Source organism: Engraulis encrasicolus, chromosome 11 (genome assembly GCF_034702125.1).
Source record: "Engraulis encrasicolus isolate BLACKSEA-1 chromosome 11, IST_EnEncr_1.0, whole genome shotgun sequence".
NCBI lineage: Eukaryota > Metazoa > Chordata > Actinopteri > Clupeiformes > Engraulidae > Engraulis > Engraulis encrasicolus.
In genome coordinates, this window is record NC_085867.1 from 44,215,868 (window position 1) to 44,241,078 (window position 25,211).

General features: G+C 42.1%; 1 protein-coding gene across 1 annotated transcript in view; it reads left to right on the top strand.

Moving 5' to 3' along the window:
• LOC134458413 (myosin heavy chain, fast skeletal muscle-like) overlaps positions 1-22,885 on the top strand; it is a 39,184-nt gene extending 16,299 nt beyond the window's left edge. Inside the window, exons 21-39 of the mRNA XM_063210719.1 lie at positions 406-648; positions 734-910; positions 3,305-3,450; positions 3,539-3,629; positions 3,709-4,098; positions 4,535-4,661; positions 5,952-6,070; positions 6,167-6,363; positions 6,452-6,635; positions 6,730-6,895; positions 7,361-7,485; positions 7,689-7,997; positions 8,102-8,305; positions 9,052-9,177; positions 9,564-9,734; positions 12,369-12,473; positions 13,174-13,269; positions 13,420-13,551; positions 22,584-22,885. Of these exons, the coding sequence (XP_063066789.1) occupies positions 406-648; positions 734-910; positions 3,305-3,450; positions 3,539-3,629; positions 3,709-4,098; positions 4,535-4,661; positions 5,952-6,070; positions 6,167-6,363; positions 6,452-6,635; positions 6,730-6,895; positions 7,361-7,485; positions 7,689-7,997; positions 8,102-8,305; positions 9,052-9,177; positions 9,564-9,734; positions 12,369-12,473; positions 13,174-13,269; positions 13,420-13,551; positions 22,584-22,604 (3,129 nt within the window). The 3' untranslated portion in view covers positions 22,605-22,885. The remainder of the gene's footprint in view (positions 1-405; positions 649-733; positions 911-3,304; positions 3,451-3,538; positions 3,630-3,708; positions 4,099-4,534; positions 4,662-5,951; positions 6,071-6,166; positions 6,364-6,451; positions 6,636-6,729; positions 6,896-7,360; positions 7,486-7,688; positions 7,998-8,101; positions 8,306-9,051; positions 9,178-9,563; positions 9,735-12,368; positions 12,474-13,173; positions 13,270-13,419; positions 13,552-22,583) is intronic.
• The last annotated feature ends 2,326 nt before the right edge of the window (positions 22,886-25,211 follow it).

Below are 25,211 nucleotides of genomic sequence, written 5' to 3' on the forward strand. Positions count from 1 at the left end.
TGATATCTGAACCTGATACCAACACACCGATACGATATCCCATCCCTAGTATGTAGCCCCTTAATGCACGCCATGCCATCTGAGGCTCACTGTAATAGTCATTGAAATGTTTATTACCTTAGTACTTCTCTACTATGACATAACAGAGGGTCTTTAGTAATGCACTACGACTCAGTCATTGTCATTCTGGTAACAGCAAACGGTGTGTCTTAACGGGTTAAATAAGAAATTATTTTGTATATTTCCATTGAGTGCCATGCAAATACATATGCCCCCCTACCTCTGTATGTTAAATTCTGCAAAACTTGCATTCATAACAGCCATGCACAGTACAGTACCAGTTAGTTAGTTACTTGTTTTAGTGATGAATTCCCAAGTCAAATTGAACATTTGTATCATCTTTAGGGGTCTGACACTCTGAATGATGCAGAGGAGAGGTGTGAGGGTCTGATCAAGAGCAAGATCCAGCTTGAGGCCAAACTCAAGGAGACAACTGAGAGACTGGAGGATGAAGAGGAAGTCAATGCTGAGCTGACTGCAAAGAAGAGGAAACTGGAAGACGAGTGCTCTGAGCTCAAGAAGGACATTGATGATCTGGAGCTGACCCTGGCTAAAGTGGAGAAGGAGAAGCATGCCACAGAGAACAAGGTTTTGAGCAATTTCAACAAAAGAGAGATTCAACAACGGAAAATGGCAAAATTGCTTAATATTACCTGTTAAATATAACTTACAGGTTAAAAACCTGACAGAGGAGATGGCCACTCAGGATGAGTCCATTGGCAAGCTGACAAAGGAGAAGAAAGCCCTCCAAGAGGCCCACCAGCAGACTCTTGATGATCTCCAGGCAGAGGAAGACAAAGTCAACACTCTGACCAAGGGCAAGACCAAGCTTGAACAGCAAGTGGATGATGTGAGTAACACAATCACCGCATAACTGAATATCAATGTACATTATTAATCTTTACCACATACTTTCCAAACCTAGTTCAAGACTCAAGAATGTATTACCATTGTCAAACAGGCAACAGCATTGTGTTTGGAGTATAACACTCAGTAGTAGGTGCAACAGCAGATTCCAAAGTGAAGGGCATTAGAGGTAAAAGTGACATCAATGATTGATTCGCCCCTCCCCCATCCCACTTTAAAGTGATACTGTCGCATTTTTTGGAAATAAGCTTATTTTACACCTGCCCTTGAGTTAAATGATAGGGTTTTACCATTCTCCTGTACTTCCAACCGTTTTCTAGTTATGGCAGTGCACATGTAGTGGGCGAGACCGTTACAGGAAGTAGTTCGACTACGCCACCCCCGGGGGTGGAGCTCCCGGAGGAAATGAATTAGGGGTAGTTACAGATACCCCGGACCAACACACAATGTACCCGCACATTAGATTACCAGGCAAACACAGGTTCGTGCACAATGGAGGCAGAGACAGTGGTGACAATTAATAATTCAAATCTTTATTATTCTTTGCGTTATAAAAATATATTTTTCTCACTCTTTGCAATAAAATATAAAAAGGTACTCACAATTCACAAAGTGCAGTGGGGTGGGTGTGCTGTCGCAATCACCCGCAGATCGATAAACACTTGCCCCAAAGTATGTTCACGTTCACAGTAAAGTGCGGAGGGGTGGGTGTGCTGCCACCACACCCGCGGATCTGTAAACACCTGCCCCAAAGTATGTTCCTTAATTCACAATAAACAACACACCTGGTAGGCCTAAGGCCTTAGAACCTACACTCAGGTTGTCAGACTTTGCCACTAGGGGCTGGCACGGCTAACACAATAGGGCGAATGGCACACCTCAGGATTAACAAAAGAAAAAGTAAAGAAATAGTTCACATCAAACAGAAATAATTCACGGCAAACAGAAACAACAAGAAATCACAGCAAACCATGCAAAATAAATCAAAATCCAGTAAACACATGCAGTTAAATAAGAAATTAGATAATTAAATGAAATAATGAAAAAAAGTAAATTAGGCACAGCAAACGAAAGAAAACGAAAATCAAACATGAGGTAAACCAACCCCAGAGGCTCAGCTCAGTGCAGTCCCCTAGGTATCCCCCCACTCACTCGTCGCTACCTACACACACACACTCACACGCACCACGAACGCACACGCACACACACTGTGGAATGGCTCACACACCAGCTCACACCGAGCCGAGCGCCCACACACACACAAACACACACACACACTGAACTAAAGCGCGCCAACGCACACACCCACACGAATGTCCAATTTCCCGAGGCCGGAGCAGCAGCCGAGATACGGGTTCCCGGCGTCCAGAGGCACCACACAACCGGGGCTAAAAGTCGCCGCTCGTGCACCTAAACGCGTGGTGTGTCTGACCACGGCCACACGGATACAACCCGGAGATGAGGGTGCACCGATGCGCAATTCTCACAGTCGGAGTGCCAATACAGAGGTACACGGCCGAGGCGCCGGTAGCGACCACACGCGGCGTGCAGGAGACGGGAAAAGCGCAAGGTAACCATTGGTATTGTCCACCGAGGTCCTTGCCAGTGGAGAAGCAAGAGATCACTCTAGCCAAGTAAGAGACGCCAAGTTGGAATCACAACGAGGACAAGAAATGGTCCACATCTCCTAGATCTGAACTGGACACCGCACTCCTCTCGACGACGAGGGGAGAAGCAACCACAGCATTCGCCGGTGGCGATGAAACGCGCAAAGGGGGACTTTGCGGGCTTACCGAATACTAGCCACTGGCAGTATTTATGAAGAGACTTCCCATAAGCCTCTACGAGCGGCGTGGTGACGTGTGCCGCAGCGTCAGACTTTCCCTTAAAGGAGCAGCGCTCCACTACACACATTTCACCTCCAAGTTAACAGTTGACATTGAGTCCTATGAGACCAGTTAGCCGTGAGCTGGTCTCATAGGACTCAATGTTAACTGCTAGCATGGAGGTAAAATTTGCACTGCCATACCCAGAGAACAGTAAAGTACAGGAGAACGGTAAAACCCTATTGTTTTACTCAAGGGGAGGTGTAAAATAAGCTTATTTCCAAAAATGGGACAGTATCACTTTAAGTTCAGCAAAGACTTTTAAGTACCTACATGACTGACACCCCCCCCACCTCCACATCTTCCAAAGAATAAATAAACAAACAGCTCTCCATATAATACAAAACCCAACTCCGATGATCCCTTCAAAATATAATGTTCATCGGAGTTGGGGTTTGTAAGTAGCCCCAATAAATACCCCAATGTAAACGTTAGGCAGTAGAGTTCCTCCTCATCCCTGTGAATCCAAGTGGTATACCTTGCTGTTCCAGCTTGAGGGCTCCCTGGAGCAAGAGAAGAAGCTCCGCATGGACCTTGAGAGAGCCAAGAGGAAGCTTGAGGGTGATGTGAAACTGTCCCAGGAGAACATCATGGATCTGGAGAACGACAAGCAGCAGGCTGAGGAAAAGCTGAAGAAGTAATATTTCATTATGCCAAACTTGTTTTGTTCTCAGTGTCAGGTGCATATAGACATTTTACTAATTGGATTATTTGTTGTGAAACAGGAAGGATTTTGAAACAAGCCAGCTTCTCAGCAAGATCGAGGATGAACAATCACTTGGAGCTCAGCTTCAGAAGAAGATCAAAGAGCTTCAGGTCTGGTTCACATCGTCTTTAGCGCAATACTGTATCTGTTTGACTGGCACTTCACTGTTAACATTGTTGCCTTCATTAGGCCCGCACTGAGGAGCTTGAGGAAGAGATTGAGGCTGAGCGTGCAGCTCGTGCCAAGGTTGAGAAACAGAGAGCTGATCTCTCCAGGGAACTTGAGGAGATCAGTGAGAGGCTCGAGGAGGCTGGTGGTGCCACCGCCGCTCAAATTGAGATGAACAAGAAGCGTGAGGCTGAGTTCCAGAAGCTGCGTCGTGACCTTGAGGAGTCCACCCTGCAGCATGAAGCCACTGCTGCCGCTCTACGCAAGAAGCAGGCCGATAGCGTTGCTGAGCTGGGAGAGCAGATTGACAACCTCCAGCGTGTCAAGCAGAAGCTTGAGAAGGAGAAGAGTGAGTTCAAGATGGAGATTGATGACCTCTCCAGCAACATGGAAGCTGTTGCTAAGGCTAAGGTAAGTATAATTGAAAACTGTAATATACACTAGGTGCTTAGCAGTCTATAAAGACATAAGCCTTCACATAATTGCTTAGGGTTAATGTCAATTAAAACTCCAATCAAGTTAGGGTGTATTTCATTTACTTCATGCCATTTTACTGAAGTTATCCATTGTACTACCATGCAGACAGATCCCAGTCAGATCTCACGCACATCCAATGTCTTTTTTACCAGGTGCAGGGTCAAAGCGTGAAGTTCATGAAGTGTAAGAAAGAACCGCATACCGATGAGCTCCCTTTTAATCCATTTTGATTTCCATGACGTTTGGAGATCATTGATGCAGCTCTCTTTTAATCCATTTTCATTTCCATGACATTTGGAGATCATTGATGTGCAGTTCTTCCTTACAGTGCATGACACTCAGTGTGATAACTGACTGATGTCACTGGCAGGCGAACCTTGAAAAGATTTGCCGAACCCTTGAGGACCAGCTAAGCGAGCTCAAGGTGAAGAGCGAGGAGGGAGCCCGGCAACTCAACGACATCAGCACTCAGAAGTCCAGGCTTCAGACTGAAAATGGTACCAAACATGTTCACATTTATTACAGCTTTATGTTTGGTGAATTAAAGGGACACTGTGCAGGAAATTGTCAAAAAAGGTACTGCAACTATGCTGCTCATTGAAACTGGGCTGCCTTTCGCCAAATTTGATCTTTATATGAAAATTTACTTAGTAATAAACAAATATGTTCTAGCATGGTCATTTGTGCAGCTAAAATGGCTATTTTTGGAAATTCAAAATGGCGGACCATGGAGAAGATCCCCCTTTTCATGTATGAAAAGTGCAATTTTTCCAGTCATAATGAATACTTAGAATTTGATGCTGGTGGAGCTATTTCTAATCTTGAATCTTGAATCTATTCATGAAAAAGGTAACATTAGTGAATGGGCAGCATGAATTCTGGAAAAAAACAAATAAAATCTCACACAGTGTCCCTTTAAGTTTTACGAGGGCTTGCACACCTTTTGAGTTTTTGATTGCTGCTGCAGCTTCCAGTGAAGAATACATATTAAGAAAACTAAAGGGGGCCCAGTTGTGGCTCTAACGGCTGGGCACCGGACTGCTACGCCGACGACCCGGGTTGGAGTCCGACGCGCGTCATTTGCAGATCCTTCCCCGCCTCTTTCTCCCCACTCGTTTCCTGTCACTGCTGCACTGTCCTATCTTTAAAAAAAACTGACGGCTTAAAAGCCATCAAAACATTTATGAATGTTTGGAGACCTGTGTACGACATTGCGATATGGAAAGCAATCTACATAAAGATTTAAAATATGTGCACTGACAATGTGTGGGTTCATGACATAGTCCCAATCTCTTCTTCTGCGGCGTTCCACTTTTCACCAAAACAGGAGAGCTTGGTCGCCAGATTTTTGTCATTTAGACTAAGACTAAGACTACATTTGGAAGGCAATGACTAAATATGACTAAGACGAAAATTGATTGTCATCATTGTGACTAAGACTAAGACTACATTTTAAAAAGCTGACAACATTTACACTGGTGTTAAATAAAATAGAGAAAAAGAGAACCAGTGTGTGAAGAAGTTTTATTCTGTACAGTGTAATACATGTTAAAAAGAGAAGCAGTGTGCAGATATGGTTTATTGTATTATGTACATTGTTGACTGAAATTACTAAAATGCCTAAAAATTTGACTAAGACTAAAATAGATTTCTGTCATTTAGAGACCAAGACTAAATTGGGAAGGCAATGGCTAAATATGACTAAAACTAAAATTGACACACTGGTGTGGGTTCATGATATAGTGCCAATCTCTTCCTCTGCGGCGGTTCACTTTTCACCAAAACAGGAGAGCTTAGTCGCCAGATTGAAGAGAAGGATGCTCTTGTGTCTCAGTTGTCCAGAAGCAAGCAGGCCTTCACCCAGCAGATTGAAGAGCTGAAGAGACTGAATGAGGAGGAAGTCAAGGTGAAGAAGTTAAATACGATCTATACGTGAACATTTGCTGAAATCAACGTTTTTGGAGAATATGGTGGTTAACTTATTATATATTTTTACAACTAGGCCAAGAATGCCCTGGCCCACGCTGTTCAGTCTGCACGCCATGACTGCGACCTCCTGAGGGAGCAGTTTGAGGAGGAGCAGGAGGCCAAAGCTGAGTTGCAGCGTGGCATGTCCAAGGCCAATGGTGAGGTTGCTCAGTGGCGGTCCAAGTATGAAACTGATGCCATCCAGCGCACTGAGGAGCTTGAGGAGGCCAAGTATGTATTTGAACCGCAATGTTAAAAAGATGATAGAATAATATGAAACAATGGCAAGTGTTTTCTTTCAAACATGTTATCCTGTCAGGAAGAAGCTGGCTATGCGTCTGCAGGAGGCTGAGGAGCAGATTGAGGCTGTTAACTCCAAATGTGGCTCTCTGGAGAAGACCAAGGAGAGACTCCAGGGTGAAGTTGAGGACCTCATGATTGATGTGGAGAGAGCCAATGCTCTTGCTGCCAACCTGGACAAGAAGCAGAGGAACTTTGACAAGGTTAGACATCTAAATTTAATGATATTATAATATAAACAGCTCACAATCATCACGTAGCATTCTTCAGCATTCTTCAAACCAAACCTTCTCATAGATCCTTTCTGAGTGGAAGCAGAAGTTTGAGGAGAGTCAGGCTGAGCTTGAGGGTGCCCAGAAGGAGGCTCGCTCTCTCAGCACTGAGCTGTTCAAGATGAAGAACTCCTATGAGGAGGCTCTTGACCATCTGGAGACTCTGAAGAGGGAAAACAAGAACCTTCAACGTGAGTTAATGTAATGGATGCCAAATAGAAGAGTTTGGTGTAGAGTGTTAGTGTAAACCTCCCTCCCAAAGCCTCATACAGTATCGGTGGTGCTAAGTTATCGGTCTGGACCTTAAGCTCAGCGGTATTGTGTTGCCCGAATTGGAGCGTTGACTGGTAGGTGGCAGGTTCGAGCCCCAAGTGGCAGACTTTACTGGAATACCTCGGCCCCTAACAGTAATGCACGTCATACCTCCAGAGGCACACTGTAATGGTCATTGAAAAGTTAACTACAATAGTGATGACATAACTACTATGACATATCATAGGGCCTTTAATTCTGCACTACAACTTGGTCATTGCCATTCTGGTAACAGCACATGTAGTATAACGCCATGTTTTAATGGGTTATAAAGGTGACCTTCGGTTTCTGTATCAGTTTGTCTTGTCTTTTTTGACATTACAATTTTTCAAATTGGTCTACAGAGGAGATCTCCGACTTAAGTGAGCAGCTTGGTGAGACTGGAAAGAGCATTCACGAGCTGGAGAAGGCCAAGAAAACTGTTGAATCTGAGAAGTCAGAAATTCAGACTGCCTTGGAAGAAGCAGAGGTAAATAAAACATGATAAAAAAACAAATAAAATAAACAAAAAAGTGGGACATTGAACGGCAAGTACCATAACAGTGCACTGTATTTACGCTTGCAAACTTTTTATGCTGACTCCAAAAGGTGTAAATATTTAGCAATTCAAGACATATGCAAGACATTGTGGCACATAGTGTTAGAACATTCTATCATTTTTGATCCACTCAGGGAACTCTGGAACATGAGGAATCCAAGATTCTTCGTGTCCAACTTGAGCTGAACCAGGTCAAGGGTGAGATTGATAGGAAGCTTGCAGAGAAGGACGAGGAGATGGAGCAGATCAAGAGGAACAGCCAGAGGATTATTGAGTCCATGCAGGGCACTCTGGACTCTGAGGTCAGGAGCAGAAATGATGCCCTGAGAGTCAAGAAGAAGATGGAGGGAGACCTCAATGAGATGGAGGTTCAGCTGAGCCATTCTAACCGCCAGGCTTCTGAAGCTCAGAAGAGTCTGCGCACTGTCCAGGGTCAACTCAAGGTCCGTTATGGAAATAGAACTCCTTCAAGCTTTCATATTGCTTACTCCGAGCCAACATGACACAACCAGTAATATACTTTCCTATATATAACATAATTTATTAGGACGCCCAATTGCACCTTGACGATGCCTTGAGGGGACAGGAAGACATGAAGGAACAAGTTGCCATGGTGGAGCGCAGGAACGGTCTGATGGTGGCTGAGATTGAGGAGCTGAGAGCTGCCCTGGAACAGACAGAGAGAGGCCGCAAAGTGGCTGAGACGGAGTTGGTTGATGCCAGCGAGCGTGTTGGGCTTCTGCACTCCCAGGTAGAGAAAAAGAATCTCAACTCCATCATGACTGTCACTCTTCTGATCAGCTGGTTTCTTACCCCAAAAACACATTTTTTCAATGTAATCCAGTCAGGATGTTCCACCCTTAAAGGGCAACTCCTGCCAATTTCAATGTACTGTTGTATTGCTCACGCTACCCTTGACTTGTCAGTACCCAGTGACGCCGCAGTTTTTGGCCCAGCCCTTTCCGAGATATGAGCTATTCTAATGGGGGCAACTTTTGTTTACATTTTTTAAAAAAATGAGCATAGGCCTACTCCAAATATTTTCCCAAAAGGTATTGCTGTTTGGTAGCTGTCTGCTGATGTTGCATAACCTTTTGGATGTTTTTGGGAATAAATAAAAATGTTTTTTTGAAATGTAAACAAAAGTTGCCCCCATTAGAATAGCTCCTATATCGGAAAGGGCTGAGCCAACAAATGCGGCGTCACCGGGTAATGACAAGTCAAGGGTAGCATGAGCAATACAACAGCACATTGAAATTGGCAGGAGTTGCCCTTTAAGCTTGCAAAGAATACTGCTTATTTTCTAGAGTCAAAGTCAATATTGTGTTTGTATTTTAGAACACAAGTCTATATTGTGTTTGTACTCTAGAAGTCTACAGGGTACATGTATATTATGGTTTGTGTTCTAGAACACAAGTCCATATTGTGTTTGTATTCTAGAAGTCTATATTGTGTTCGTATTCTAGAACACGAGTCTATATTGTGTTTGTATTTTAGAACATAAGTCTGCTGAACACCAAGAAGAAGATGGAGGCTGACCTGGTCCAGATCCAAAGCGAAGTGGAGGATACTGTCCAGGAGGCCCGGAACGCTGAGGAGAAGGCCAAGAAGGCCATCACTGATGTGAGCAATGTGGCACATCAAATATAACACATTGATGCTGGATGCTGCGTTTCGGCTGCATTGACCTAGGTGCATTGACCTAGCGACTGGAGCTTCAGCACTCAGCAGCAGGCTAATAAGATCTAAGATTTTTCCAAAAAGGGCTTAGGCATTTAGTAGGTATTTCTGCAGGTGCCTTAGGTTAAAATGGGTTAATTTGTCCATTTGGGACATACCTGCATTGTTGTCCTTTCATGGTAATCATGTGGCCTAGGTTGCCATGATGGCAGAGGAGCTGAAGAAGGAGCAGGAAACCATCGCCCATCTGGTTGCTCTATTAATTGTATATGTGTATGCAAATAAATATGTAGATCTATTCTAAAGAACTCTGATATTCCATAATCTAGGCTGCCATGATGGCCGAGGAGCTGAAGAAAGAGCAGGACACCAGTGCTCATCTGGAGAGGATGAAGAAGAATCTGGAGATCACTGTGAAGGATCTGCAGCATCGCCTGGATGAAGCCGAGAATCTGGCCATGAAGGGTGGCAAGAAACAGCTCCAGAAACTGGAGGGCAGGGTAGGTTTCATTTGATGCAAGTGGACCAATGGATCAGTATCACTTAAAGGTGCCCTATTATGCTATTTAGAATAACTTTCATTGTTAATATTTTTGCTTTACTGTGGTTAGTGGAGTTCATTTTGAATGATCACTTGTTTTCATGTCCATTATTTTTTATCATTGTGTACATGCACCCTACGCCGCCTGTTTGAAACGCGTGGAAGTGCAGAATGTTAGACCCTTCAACATTCTGAAATCTCGACGCAGCATGGAGCGTTTCATCAAGCATTCTATTACTAATATTACGTCAGCAGCACAGCTGTTTTTGACCTGGAATCCAACCCTGTAGCCTATGTCTAAAGTTGACAGCCAAATAGTTCACCCAATGTCCACAATTAATCTGAAAAGGACGCATCATAAGTCCCACGTTGTTATTTGTGCACCTTGCTGTGTCATTTGCTGAAACCCAGTCCCTATCCAATGCGAGTCTTCCGTGCATGGGCTTCAGTTTGATTTCAAAATCGCTTGGGACAATTAGGCTGCCATTAATCTGAGAAAGGGTTGAAAGTGCTGGGTACAGGCTATTGCTTCCGATTTGAGGTTTCATGAAATAATACGCATATTGCATATGATGCGTAATAACGCGATTGTGACCATATTTAAAAAAAAAATAAAAAAAATAAAAAAAACGAATAGCCATCTGCGCTGTCTTGTTTATTTCTGATATCCTGCGCTGAAGAATCTTTATCTCAAACATTATTAACGCAACAGTAGCCTAGGGGCCTGATCAGATCACATTCCCTTGTTAATGACAAGTTAACCTTCACAAAATAGGCTATCCAATGAGCTAATCATCTGCAATTGCTGTAGGCCTACACAGTTGAAAGGATAGGCCTATTAATTCAGCGAAGTTGTGGACATTTTCTTCGCTCCCGCGGCAGCCCCCATCTGGCTGTCAAAGACGCAGTCCGAAATTTAAAGAGTGTGCCCAGTACGACAAGGGCACGACTTGTCGGACTCAAACCTATCAATTCAACGTCTGTCAGTGATATCGTGACACCCTATTTGTGATATGAACTCCGTGTTCAAATTCGTCCTGTGGTCTATTTGCAAGTCAGACTGATGAGCGCACGCGTTATTGGCTTTTAAAAATGAGTTCCTGTTTGCTCGTTGTCTGTAGGCCTAATGCACAATGGTGATAGGCTATGCTTCATAAAAATACATTTCAAGGTATTTTCAGGTGCATGGTTTCATTTTAGTAACTGCATTTCTATTTAGTCCCCGGCAGAAATGATGCGCCCACTGGATTGGAAGCGCAATGGGCAGTCCTCGATGGATTGGTTTCATACTGGGTCTTATAATAACGCCTAGGCCTAGTCTCGGTTTCGTGTTTTTTTTGTTCGCATTTATCGACAGGACAGGATTTTTTTTATATAACAATAGGCCCTATCCGTTTCAGTTTCATTATTTTTGGCATGCCGCCCGACGACTCGACCAGTTTTAAACGACGTCAAGCCAATATCCACGTTGCTCTTGCAGATATGATGAACAAAACTGCGTTGCATTTTAATTACTGAATTGTAGCCTAAGCATAGCCTATACTAACTGGCTAATCCTTGCCAACATTGCTGATGCAAACGGCTGCTGGTCATGTCGTGATACCTATTTGGATAACATCAGCGCACGTCTTCTAATTAATGTTATGCTTCAGGCGGCAATACAAGTGTAGGGTTTTCACATCTTACCAAACAAAAGTTAGTCTTGCCAACAGCATATGCAAAACGGCCCTGAAGCGAATAGAGAGAGAAAGGAGAGATTCGAGTCTTTCACCCACTTGGAAGTGTTTTGGATTCGTTAACGCGTTCTGCCTGTTTTCGACCTTCCTCATTCAACTGTTTCTGACCCGTTAGGCCTACCAACCGGTATTTTATCAATGTAAAATGCAGCTTTCATATCACAATGAAACAAAAATATATAACTTGGGCCACAGGTGAGTGTAGCCTCCAGTCTAGACCGATGCTGTAGCCTATTGACGGAGCCGATTTATGAATTGAAAAAAAAAACATGCGTAATGCAATAAACTTGTGGATGGCGAAATCCTACACTATCCTTGTAGGCTACACACATCTCCATCACAATACTGTCAAATTCAGATAGGCCTAGGCTATGTGGCTGCGATGAACAAATGCGCATTAGGTCTACTGTCTCTGCAATTAATAAATGGTCTGTGACATCGTCAACACTCCATCCCATAAGCAGCAATGTTAGGTACAGCATGACGTAGACCCGTACCGGAAACAAAAGCTATAGAATGTTGAAAACCCAACCACGCGTTCTCTGACAGTTGAGAAATAGCGTTCCTGCGGCAGAGAAATTCTCCCCCAAGAGGCCAATTTGTGAAATGCAGCTTTCACCAAGCTTTTACATACAACAGATGCTGTGTAACCCAATAAATGGGTAGTGGACATGAAAAAGCATAATAGGACCCCTTTAACACAATGCACACAACAGTGTCAGAAATGCAAGGTGGGTTTTATGCAGGCTGGGTTTTGTAGACTGAAAAAGGTTCTGGGCAGGATTAACAAATAAAGAGAGTGTATTATGCTTTAATGCTACAGATTATACTGATTATTCAACTGTTTGTTCCTTCAGGTCCGTGAGCTGGAGGCTGAGATCGATGGTGAGCAAAAACGTGGTGCCGATGCCATCAAGGGAGTCCGCAAGTACGAGAGGAGGGTCAAGGAACTCACCTACCAGGTACATACCTGGGGTGGATTTCTCGAAACCAAAGTTGCTTACTACATTACCTACTTTGATGTTTTCCATGCATTTTCCCATTGGCAACTACCGAAGTTGCTAACAGGCTAACAACTTCTCTTTTGAGAAATGCACCCCTGTACAGCATTACAAATTCCACTCATATTACTGTTGGGGACGAGCAGTCATGGGTAAGTGATTAGGGCGTCAGACTTGTAGCCCAAGCGTTGCAGGTTCAACTCCTGAACCACCAAGTTGGTGGGGGGAAATCATTATCCAGTGCTCTACCCCATCATCCTCCATGACTGAGGTGCCCTGAGCACGGTCCCTGCCGCCGCACTGCTCCCTTTGGGCGCTATTGGGGGCTGTCCCCTTGCATGGGTGGGGCATAAATGCAATTCCATTGTGTGCAGTGTGCACACAACAATGGGAGTTGGAGTACACTAGAATGTCATATTCATAACAAAAAAATGAGGACCTATCGTGGTCTAACAATAGGGAACAAGGCTACTACGCCGGCGACCCGGGGTCCTTCCCTGACCCACACTCATTTCCTGTCCCTCTCTCCCTGTCCTATCACTAGAAAGGCACAAAAAGCCCTAAAAAAATCTTATAACAAAAACAAGAAGTGAGCCGCTGATAATGTTCCATCAATTAAGCATGTTCCATCAATTAAGTACAGGTATGTGTTTCATTTTAGACTGAGGAGGACAAGAAGAACATGTTAAGACTCCAGGATCTGGTCGACAAGCTGCAGCTGAAGGTCAAGGCCTATAAGAGACAGGCAGAAGAGTCTGTAAGTAATACAGTTTTTAATACATTTTTAAAAAAGCATTTGTCTTATTTATTTTATTTATTTTTATGTATTTTGTCCATATATAATAAACTAAGGGAGAGTCTTATTAAAATTGTCATCATTATTTATTGCTATGCATTCTTGCAACAGGAGGAGCAAGCCAACGCCCACCTCTCCAAGCTGAGGAAGGTGCAGCACGAGCTGGAGGAGGCTGAGGAGCGCGCTGACATTGCTGAGTCCCAGGTCAACAAGATCAGGGCCAAGACCCGCGATGGTGGAAAGGTAAAGAAGGTTTTTTTCTGATGGAAAAGTGATATTGCAAATAGATCTTAGTTTTGTCTGTTTCTATATCATCCTCATAGCAGTTTCTCCCATATAGGCTAGTGACAATGGCCCCAACATTTTGAGACACCCCAACCGGAGGTAGAACCAAACCTAACAATGTTTTTCCTCATCTCTAAGGTCTCCCATACATGAAATTGATTCTTAGCCAAAATGATTTTACTGCTAAGCCTAAAAAATGTACACATTTTCATAAGCACCTCCAAACCAAAAAAGCACCAAAAATGTGACCTCTCCGTATGGGAGTAATGACATAAAAACTCATGTAGAAAATGAACAGAAACTCTGAGAGCTTTGAAATTAGGTATGCTGGTCCCCAAGGGCCAGATGTATCTGGTAGAAGTGGTTGGATGTAGATATCTTGAAAAATGAAGTAGATATAGGCCTCTAATCACACACCTGAAATAGGCGGAAATGAGAAAAAAATGATATCTATACAGAATGTAATCATTTACTTTGTAATTGCTTTGTCAGACAATGTCATATGCACACATATTATAGCTTGTTGGAAAGGGGAGATTGTACTGAATCTAGCAATACCAAATATGTATATATATTGTGAATATTGAAGATGGTATATCGCTCAATGTATGAGGTGTCCAGAATGAAAGACATCTAAATGGAGATAGAAACCCTATTTCAATGCATTTTGGTGATGAGAGGAATGCTCGCAACCTCTACAACATATCATTCAATGTATGAGGTGTCCAAAAAAGACAAATAAAATGAACCAGTCCATGTAGATATACAAGTTTAAAGGTAAGTAATTAATACACCTTCGTGGTGCTGTAGTTAAGCATAGTGTATTTCAGTAGGCCTATAATATACCAAATAGAGTGTCATACAACACAGCGAGGGAACTTCTATGGCATAAGGATGTTTGTTCTTCAATTTTCCTTACAATAATATAGTGTACCACCATAGATACACTGTACCGTAACATTGCACTACTGTGTGGAATTGATAAGCCCAAAGCACCTATTCTAAAAGGCCATTTTCTGGTCAGCCTTTGACATTGGCTACATTTCACTGTCAATCATTCACATAATTATTAGTGACAACATGGCTTACATTTGGACAGTCAGGAAAGGAGCCAGAGATAGAACTATGTACAAACCCCAACTCCGGTGAAGTTGGGACGTTTGGTAAACAGTGAATAAAATCAAAATGCTATCATTTTCAAAACATTCAATTTATTCATTAGATGGAGAATAGTGAAAAGACAACATATTAAGTGTTAAAACCGAGAAAAAATATTGTTTTGGGGGACATATGTACTCATTTCTAATTTGACAAATCCAACACGTCTCAAAAGAGTTGGGACGGGGACAATAAATGGCAGCAAATGTCGAGGAAGACTAAAAACAAAACAAAAGACAACACTTAACCGTTAAATACATTAACCGATGAGATTATTTTATATAAAAACAGTGCTCATTCCTATCTTGGGCATGATTTCAACAGCTTAAATGGTGGGTGTATTCCTTGTCATGTTTTGCAATGTTTTCCTTTCTGTAGTGCTTACAGTGTGACAGGTCTTGAACAAAAGCCAGCCATTTTATCACCTGCTGGTCCTTATGATGGAGCCAAACTGTTAAAACATAGTAGAGAATGCAATTTGTCCTTACTATGTGGCAGTAATGGAAGATCTCCCTTCAAAATATAATGCATGAGTGGCTTTTTATGCTGTTTAAAACCCATTTATACCATTCAGCACTGTATTTAACTCTACAGATGAGTGAGAACATCTTAACCAATGCACTACTGCACTCGCATGCCATCATGGAGGCTGACTTTTGAAGTTAGCACTAACACAAGTTGGATGGTCCATTTTCACTGTAGCACAGGATGTGCAATGCTCTATTATTGTCAAAAAGAATGGACTTCTACAACTTCTGCTGACTTCTGTAAGCAAAGGACAGTTTCCTTTGTCTTCTGGGTCTATTTCAAGTGAGCTCAAGTGCTTAGGAGAATGTTACACCCCTGTATCATTTGCACGCATTAAGCATTCTTAATATGGTACATTTTCAATAGCTGTAATTCTTGGAGAGCTAGAGTGAGACTACACCCAATATATATTTCATGATGTTATGAACCTATACAATGATTTTAATAACAAAAATATGGCTTATATACACTCTATCATGGTAAATCAAAGGGAATTCAGAATGTAATAACTATGGTACTTATTCCCTCTGCATCTTTAATTCTGAGTGACTCAGCCTCTCTGTGATGATCTTAAACCTGGACACCTATATTGTCCGTCAGTACAATTCATTTTGAAATGTTCTTCCTTGTTGTTTTATCTTATTTGGATGTTTACTAAATTTCACTGATCCCCGTCCCAACTTATTTGAGACGTGTTGGATTTATCAAATTAGAAATGAGTACATATGTCCCCCAAAACAATATTTTTTCTCGGTTTTAACACTGAATATGTTGTCTTTTCACTATTCTCCATCTAATAAATAGATTAAATGTTTTGAAAATAATAGCATTTTGATTTTATTCACTGTTTACCAAACGTCCCAACTTCACCGGAGTTGAGGTTTGTACTATATTTTTTGAACACAGGCATTTCTGTCCTTCACAAAAATGAAAACAGAGAAAACAAATGCATACAAATTATAAGGATACAAGGAGAGTATTATGCTACAGTCCTTAAAACAAAACATTGAGAACAGCTTTGTCTGAATTTAAAACTACAATCATGGAAAACTTTTGGAGGGTTTGCCCTTGACATGGATTTGTTTATCTCGGCCTACTATCTGGAAAAAGCTTAACAGCACAATTTGATACTTGGTACCAACAACAAGCCTTTCTCCTGAGATCTTAGAAGTAGGCCTAGTTGTTACTGCATTAGATAGCTGAGACCCATCCAATTGAATGTTTTAAACATTGCATTACATTTTCCTGACAGTTTTATCTAAAGTTACTTACAAAACATATAATAAACGGCAACAAAGAAACAGGGTGTCGGGAAAATACAGAGCACAGGCATACTGTAAGTTCAGAGGGATGACCAAACGCTTGTGTCAGCTGGTAACTTGTCCGACTATTGGGGATTAAGTTACCTTCTATTAGAAGGCAATGCCAGACCGTTTGTGTTTCAGTATCATGAAGCAACATTAGCCTACATTTTAACAGTTCCTTCCAGTGGATAATTGCGCTAGTCCATTGCTTCCCAACCTTTTTCAACTTGGGGCCCACTCGAAATTGTCCAAAATGTTCGGGGCCCACCTCTGTCCCAATTAAGAATAAAACTCAAATAAATCAACAACAACACACCAAAATATGATTATAATTTGTAGAAAATGATTTCAAGGCCCACTTGGAATACCTTCAGGGCTCACCAGTGGGCCCCGGCCCATAGGTTGGGAATCACTGCGCTAGTCATTGAGCAAAATTGTGGCATGTCATAGAACCTGAGTTGCATATTGGGTCAGGTACTGTCTGATTTTCTGTAAAACACCACTAAGTAAATGAGGTGATGTATTCAGAAAATTATACGCAGTCATCAATAATACCACCAAGGTTTATTGCAACCGTTTGGTGTGGTAACAGTGGTCAACCTTGTGTACAGATTGATATAATGGCAGATGATGATGGTGGTCCTCCATCCATGTGAACAGGTCAAGACAACTGTTTATTGTCTGCATAGCAGGGATACGAGAAGCAAGGGGAGTATAACATCACCCAGTGAGATAATATACAGTATAAATGGCAAAGAGAGGAGGGACCTGCACAGAATATCTTGACACCCCTGAGGGGATTTGAGTTGAGGACAGTTATCATGTCCACCATGACATACTAAAGGAATGCCCAGTGTTGAAGGATTTCAACTTAGAGCGGTCTGCACCTGATGCCCATGTTTAAGAGTATAGTATGGAGTGTGCTTTGACTAACTGTATTGAAGTAGAGTAGAGTAAATGCAGAGTTAGGTGGTCTGTCCCTTTTGCTCTCATAAACCTTATTCACAATAAATTGTACTTATTGAAAGCAATGCGCTAGAGAGAACATAATCTGTCATGTATGTGTAACAGAGGCTAACTAGCAGAGTTGGCGTGGAACGTTAGTAAACCTCCCTCCCAATAGCCTCATCACAGTGTTGATGCCGTTGGGCTGGGGGACCGGTCCTTTAGCCCAGCGTTACCCTACTGTGCCTACCATTTCCGAGCCGTTGTAGTTGACGAGGTGACAGGTTCGCGTCCCCAAGGGGGACGGACTGTGCAAGACGACCTCCGCACATATGTAATTGCTAAACCAGAGACCAAGATAGAAGATGTCAGATTTCCATCACTCTTCTCTCTATCTTCATGTGGTTCACCTGTTTCTCCCTGGTCCAGCCAAACTCTTTGTTTAGCTGCAGTACATGATGTAGCAGCTGGATTGAATTGGAGTTAAATTGAGTGGAGGCAGAGGCAGGCTTAGTGACTGTTGAAATGTAGTTCACCATCAATTCATAAGGACAATAATGTATTTGACAGTGTCATTTGTTTTAAGTCCCTTATTTTCATGAACAGGCCATATCCATACCTCTCATCCAATTTGCCAATAATGACTTGCCAAAATTATATTCTAAAAAAACCCCCACAGTGTTATCTGAGACCAGATGAAGGAAACCGTGAGACATCCTAGTTCTTGGTCAATACAGCCATAGGCATTAGTCATTAGGTGTAATAGATATGGCGATGTATAACTGTACTAACACTTAATGGCAGTGTCATGGCAGGAAAAGGCCGATACAGGCAGAAAGTGGGTTAGTAAAACTATGAAGCCATTCATTGGATATATTTGCTATTCCTCATCCCTTTTTATTACAGTTGGCTCGTGAAATAAAATTCTGAAGCTACACTATATTTAAAAAGCTTTTGCTGGCTACAGTCAGACACAATCACATATCAAATTAAATATACAAACACATATCGTGTCCTCTATAATCACAGCAGACCAGGTTAGAGCAGGACTAAAACCCATTAAGCGGATGACATCACCAAAGACATGTACTGAATTGGATGAGCTACTGGAAAATGTATTGAACCTGAGTGTACATCTTATAAGGCACCAACTATGTAAAACATCATGCATGTTCCCAAAATGCCACATCCAAAAAAGCCCTCACTTCACACATAATGAAGAGAATGTTGCTTCCGTACATACACTCAGACCCCAGGTAGGTAAGCCATGCACTGGACCTAGTACAGTTTGCATACCAAGAGAAGATTGGAGTAGATGATGCCATCACAGACGTGCTGCACAGGAAATGTGGAGTCATGGTCCTTGACTTTTCCAGCCATTTCAACTTTTCCCTTCTTGTCAATGTCTGTTATGAGGGGAAGTATAGGAGTCTTGTGGCTTTGTGCATTGGTGTAAACTCAACCACCTACAACTCAATACTTCTAAGGCCAAGGAGATGGTGGTGGAATTGTTGAGGTTCTAGTTAGCTCTACAAACAGTCTCCATTGAGGGTGATGAAGTGGAGATTGTAAGAACATGTACTGTAAGTATTTTGGAATATACCAAGACAATAAATTGGACTGGTCAGCCAACACAGATGCAGTGTACAAAAGAAGTTAGAAGGCTGTGGTCCTTCAATGTCTGCAACAAACTATCAGACTGTGGAAGCCAGTGCATGTCCTTTTCTGTGCAGTGGTGTACTGGGGGACACAATGTAGTTGGTGCTAGGGGACTTTGGCTGGTGAGAAAAGCAGATAAAAGATCTCTTAATAAACTGAAGAACACCCACTCGATAACACCATTATAGGATATTGGAAATGAAAATCACTTCACCCAAGAGCTATCCGAAGTGGCCCCTCTGCATAGTGTTTATTCTATTAAGTTTATTTAAATCTATATTCTCTACCTAAAATGCAGAGTTTTCGAGTGATGTAAGTCTGATGAGCTAGCTGCATGGCATTAGAACTAGGTGGCATCACTGCATTTTCCAGCTTTACAATAGCCTACAGATGTGCAAGCAATACAAGAGATTTTGATAAATATGTGTATATTTTCACCCTAATCTGATTATTCATGAAATATAATCTAGAGCACCACATACCAATTGTAAGTTTATTTGAAGTAATATACTGTTTGTTGAAGATGTTGTGAGCATTCCTCTCATCACTAAAATGCATTGAAATAGGGTCTCTATCTCCATTTAGATGTCTTTCATTCTGGACACCTCATACATTGAGCGATATACCATCTTCAATATTCACAATATATATACATATTTGGTATTGCTAGATTCAGTACAATCTCCCCTTTCCAACGAGCTATAATATGTGTGCATATGATTGTCTGACAAAGCAATTACAAAGTAAATGATTACATTCTGTATATATATCATTTTTTTTCTAATTTCCGCCTATTTCAGGTGTGTGATTAGAGGCCTATATCTACTTCATTTTTCAAGATATCCACATCCAACCACTTCTACCACATACATCTGGCCCTTGGGAACTAGCATACCTAATTTCAAAGCTCTCAGAGTTTCTGTTAATTTTCTACATGAGTTTTTATGTCATTACTCCCATACGGAGAGGTCACATTTTTGGTGCTTTTTTGGTTTGGAGGTGCTTATGAAAATGTGTAAATTTTTTAGGCTTAGCAGTAAAATCATTTTGGCTAAGAATCAATTTCATGTATGGGAGACCTTAGAGATGAGGAAAAACATTGTTAGGTTTGGTTCTACCTCCGGTTGGGGTATCTCGAAAACTAAGGCACTTTTGGGCCAATTGTCACTAGCCTAATACCTTTGTAGCTTGACTGAACCACTGAGCGTTTAGCTTAAGCACACACAAGGAGTGCGTTACAATATGCGACCTTGCTCCCTCCCTTTGTGCTTGTGGCCTCGCCCCGCCTCCTGGCCCCTCCTCCGTGGAGAAAACGATAAAGTTTCCCAGCTGTCAGCCTAGCCACAACAACATTTGAGGGATTGTTTTTCATTCACCATCTGAATTGCAAATGAGAAGAAGACTTTAGAATTGAGCTTTTGCAAGATATTGAAATATAATGCTGTTGTCAGTGATGTTATCATGACATATTACTTCCTCGTACGAGGAGGCAAGCACAAGTGGAGGAAGCAAGGTCGCATATTGTAAAGCACACATAGATTTAAGGGATAGCTTGCTATCGCATTAGCCTAGCATGGATGTTTTTTTCCTTAGCTTCTTTTTTAAAGATCCGTGCCAAGAGAAACAGGACATGGGTGAATGTTATGTTGTGTGATGTAATGAATAATCAGAGTTGTATAAAGTAGAGGTACAAGTACTCTCATGTCTCTTTTCCACTGCTGGTTTTCTGGTTAGCGTACAGCTCAACACAGCATGACTTTGCCCATTTTTTTTGCTCTTCAATTGAGCTGTGTCGTGCCCAGTCGAAAGGCAATAGGTGGCGGCCGAGTAGAGCTGTGTCGAGCTGTAGGCCTACCAGAAAACGGACAGTGGGCCCTGCCGTGGCCAACCAGTAGGGCACTCGCCTGCCATGCGGCTGACCCGGGTTCGATTCCCAGCCCGGATCCTTTGCCGACCCCTCCCCGTCTCTCTCCCAATTCGCTACCTGTCCACCTCTTACACGGTGCTATCAAATAAAGTCGAAAAAGACCCAAAAAATCTTTTAAAAAAAGAAAAAGAAAACAGGCAGTGGAAAAGAGGCAATACAGATGTAACTGCAAGACTAGTACTATGATATCGCAAAGTTGAAACCATGTAATACCATACCACTAGTGTTGAAATGACAATTAGAGCTGATATAAAACCCGGACGATCCTGTTGGAGAGCCGGATCAAGACCTCATCCGGACAGACCGGATGGCTGTCGTGCATTGACCGGGTCAGACGGCATTTCATTAATATGTCAACAAAATGGCAGTTACAGCGCGAGAAATTGTGAAACCGGAATATATCCTCTTTAGTTGACTACAATAGCCATTCTCTAATCTCTCTAGCATGCTGTTCAGTCACGAACACTCACTGAGTAAAACTGAACCAACTCCCGCCTCGTCATTCATCGAGCCTGTTTGATCCGTCTTGTCTGTTGTGGCAAATTGAGTCGCGGATCCAGACTCCCTATGTGTGTGCTTCTGACTCTGTTGAGGTCTACATTTCTAAATGTTAACAGTGCTCTGCCAACGCTTTTACATCTCAGTCTGTAGGCTACTCTTATAGTCTACAGACGTGACTCTACTATCACTCACTGTGTTACAGCGTACAGACATTAAAGCCACTGCTGTCACTCCCCTCATCCGAGTCAGCAGCGGCGCCCTCGGCGACTCGGTGAGACGAATCCTGACTGAGTTGTTGGTAGCATCGAATCCCCTACGGATCGGATCAACGCTTAAGTTTCGTTTTTGCCACGAGTGTGCGAGTCGCAAGGCAACTCCGCAGCGGAAGCGAGTGGTCATCTGCTGCTCGCCTCCTGACTGTCCCTGCTCAGCTGACTCCTGCTCCCAAATATTTGACTTTTAGTCTTCTTAAATGCAAACACACACATTATTTATTGCAAAATCAGGAACATGCCGTTTCACTGCTGCCAAAGGCTCTTCGAGTCGTGGTTGCATGTTTAGTGAGGAGACCCAGCTGGGTCGGATCGCAGCATGAGTTGAGGAACTTTGACGATTCATAAAGTGAGTTTTGTTGATCAAACTGTCTTACTCTTTGATTTATCAACGTGAATTGATAAATGGGACAACAAAGGCGAGGCGCATAGCTACTTAACGGCAGGAACGTTTTAAAAAATGATTTATTATTATTTATTTTTATTTATTTTAAATAAGTGATCCGAGTGATCCGTCTAATCCGGATACCCTCCTTGGAATGATCCAATCAATCCGGACGCCTCAAAGATTCCAGTTAAGCACCTCTAATGACAATGACAATGACAATGACAAGAGTACTTCTTCTACTTTATACAACTCTGTGAATAATAATAATTAACACATACCGTACCTTCTCTCCATTCTCTCTCTCCAAGGGCAAGGAGTCTGCGGAGTAATGCCCCAGGTTTTTCTCCAGTCCTGTCACACTGTGATAGCACACTAGACACAGTCTTAAAGGGGCATTCCACCGGTGGAGACATGAATATGTATTGAAAGTGGGTCATATATGTAGATGTAGTAGAATAGTAGCATGCATTTCTAATTTGGTGCCTTCTTGGCTGAGAAAAGGCAGAAAATTACGTTTTAGTGCTTGTGGACTTGTGACAACAATCCCCATAATGCATTGCAATGCTCAAGTTCCACAGACCACACCCAGGCAGCTCTGCCAGTAGGTTCGTTCGTGACGAAGCAGTGCTGCTTTTGCTAAGCAGCGAGCATGCACACTTTGCCAGTTTGATGCATTGTGGTTAGAAAATCCTAACCAGAATGCACCAAACCGGCTAAGTGCGCATGCCCGCTGCCTAGCAAAAGCCTCACTGCTTCATCACGACCGAGCCCAGTGACTTACTGGAGACTCAATGCCAGTGATTTCAAAAGCACTGGCACACTGATCTGTGATGGGTCTGTTAACTCATTAGGTCCAACCCCCTATGGGCGGGGTTGAAAGGGTGGGAATAAAGCTTGTAGTCTCAACAGAAATCCACCTCTCTTACACTTCCTCCTACAGTGATGCAAAATGACGATTTTTACAGCATTGTAGGAGGAAGTGTTACGAGGTGAATACAGATTTCTCCTGTCTCAGGGGCAATTGAAAGTGTTGCATGACCATTTAAAAGTATGACTGGGTGTCTAGCAATGGAAAGCCTAATGTAAATGGGTGGAGTGTCCCTTTAATAAACCTACTACTGAAGCATCATTTATCGTGGTTTGTTTCTTTATTGTAAATTGTTTTGGGATGAACTTCACACTTTCAAGTGGAAGTCGGGAACGAAGTCAACTTCAACTGCACTGAACTGTCATGGGGTTCCCAAAGTAGTATATGAAATAGCCCAATATGGAGGAAAACGAGTTCTCTAGCTGTTGTTGTTTACGAAATGTCAGCGCTCCCTGTTTTCCAATCAGGTTTGGGGGCGTGGGTATACCCAGCTATAGCTGCCAATCACAGTATAAGCATGTGCATGCCTTACTTTATTCTATTTTATTCATCTTTTCGCCTAAAATTAGAGATTTCATGCATTTGCCGATTACTGATTTAGCTGTTTTCACCTTTCGGTTGTTCTGATAATTACCTTGAAAATATCATAATCAGTATGGCAGCCGAAAAACTCCCACTTTAATCACCGTCCAACCAGGTCTGCATTTTCCGAAACCTGTTGAGTAGTACTTCAGTATGAGGTGCCCCTTTGGTAATATATCAGAAATAGGTCTCACATTATCACTTAAAGTTTATTACCTCGCACATGCACTTTTCGCAAGAATTTTAGTAAAATATGAGAATAAATAGGATTTTTCGTCTATGTGTTTGCATTGCCTAGTTTAACAGTATAGCCAAATTAGCTATACTAGCTATAATAGCAAATTAGCTATATTAGCTATAGTATTAACCTACTACTGAAGCATCATTTATCGTGGTTTGTTTCTTTATTGTAATTTGTTTTGGGATGAACTTCACACTTTCAAGTGGAAGTCGGGAACGAAGTCAACTTCAACTGCACTGAACTGTCATGGGGTTCCCAAAGTAGTATATGAAATAGCCCATGGAGGAAAACGAGTTCTCTAGCTTTTGTTGTTTACGAAATGTCAGCGCTCCCTGTTTTCCAATCAGGTTTGGGGGCGTGGGTATACCCAGCTATAGCTGCCAATCACAGTATAAGCACGTGCATGCCTTACTTTATTCTATTTTAGACATACTTATATTCATACATACTTATATTCTCTCGTATTCTGAGAATAATGGTATGTCTTAATCTGTTAAAGGTGCACTTTATAATATTTTTATTTTAAGTAGTTTATTTCCAGAATACACGCTGACAAGTGAATGATGAGTGCATCCAGGGCCTCTGACAGCTTTGGTTGGGCCTGGAACAGTCATCGGAGAGGCCCCTCCTCTCAGCACATACAATGTAATAAGGAACCAATCCTGTGTGCCCCACTCTCCCTGTTACCGGAACCGGTCATTGGCAAAATGGATTCACTGACCATTCGTTTGTTAACGTCCATGTTTTTTTGGTGATCAACCGTTTTTATTTTATTGAAACTTTTTGTTGATGTGATTTTGCACCGTTAAGTTGGGTACTATTGTTTGACACTTCAACCTTTGTTGCAGGTTGAAGTGCTTAACATCTAAACATTGATTGCCCCATTGTTTAAATAAATCAGCATGTGGCAATTTAATTTCTCAGTGAGCTGCAGTGCTGAGAAAGTTACTATGACAAAGTAACTACCGTAAGCACAAGTAGCAGTTACTTCTCCAAAAAGTAATTACGTTAATAACTGCGTTACTTCACTATAAAAGTAACTAGTTACCAGGAAAATTACTTTTTTGCGATATTTTCTTTTGTGCTTAATATGCCAAAGAAACGAAAGAACCGTTAAATGGGGTTTTCATCTTTGTTCTGTAATGCTATTTTGGCTGTGATGTCATTTGTGCTTACTATCAAATATATTCATGACCTAGGCCTATTATCAATGGTGAATGTTAATCCAGTTCACAACGTTTTCGG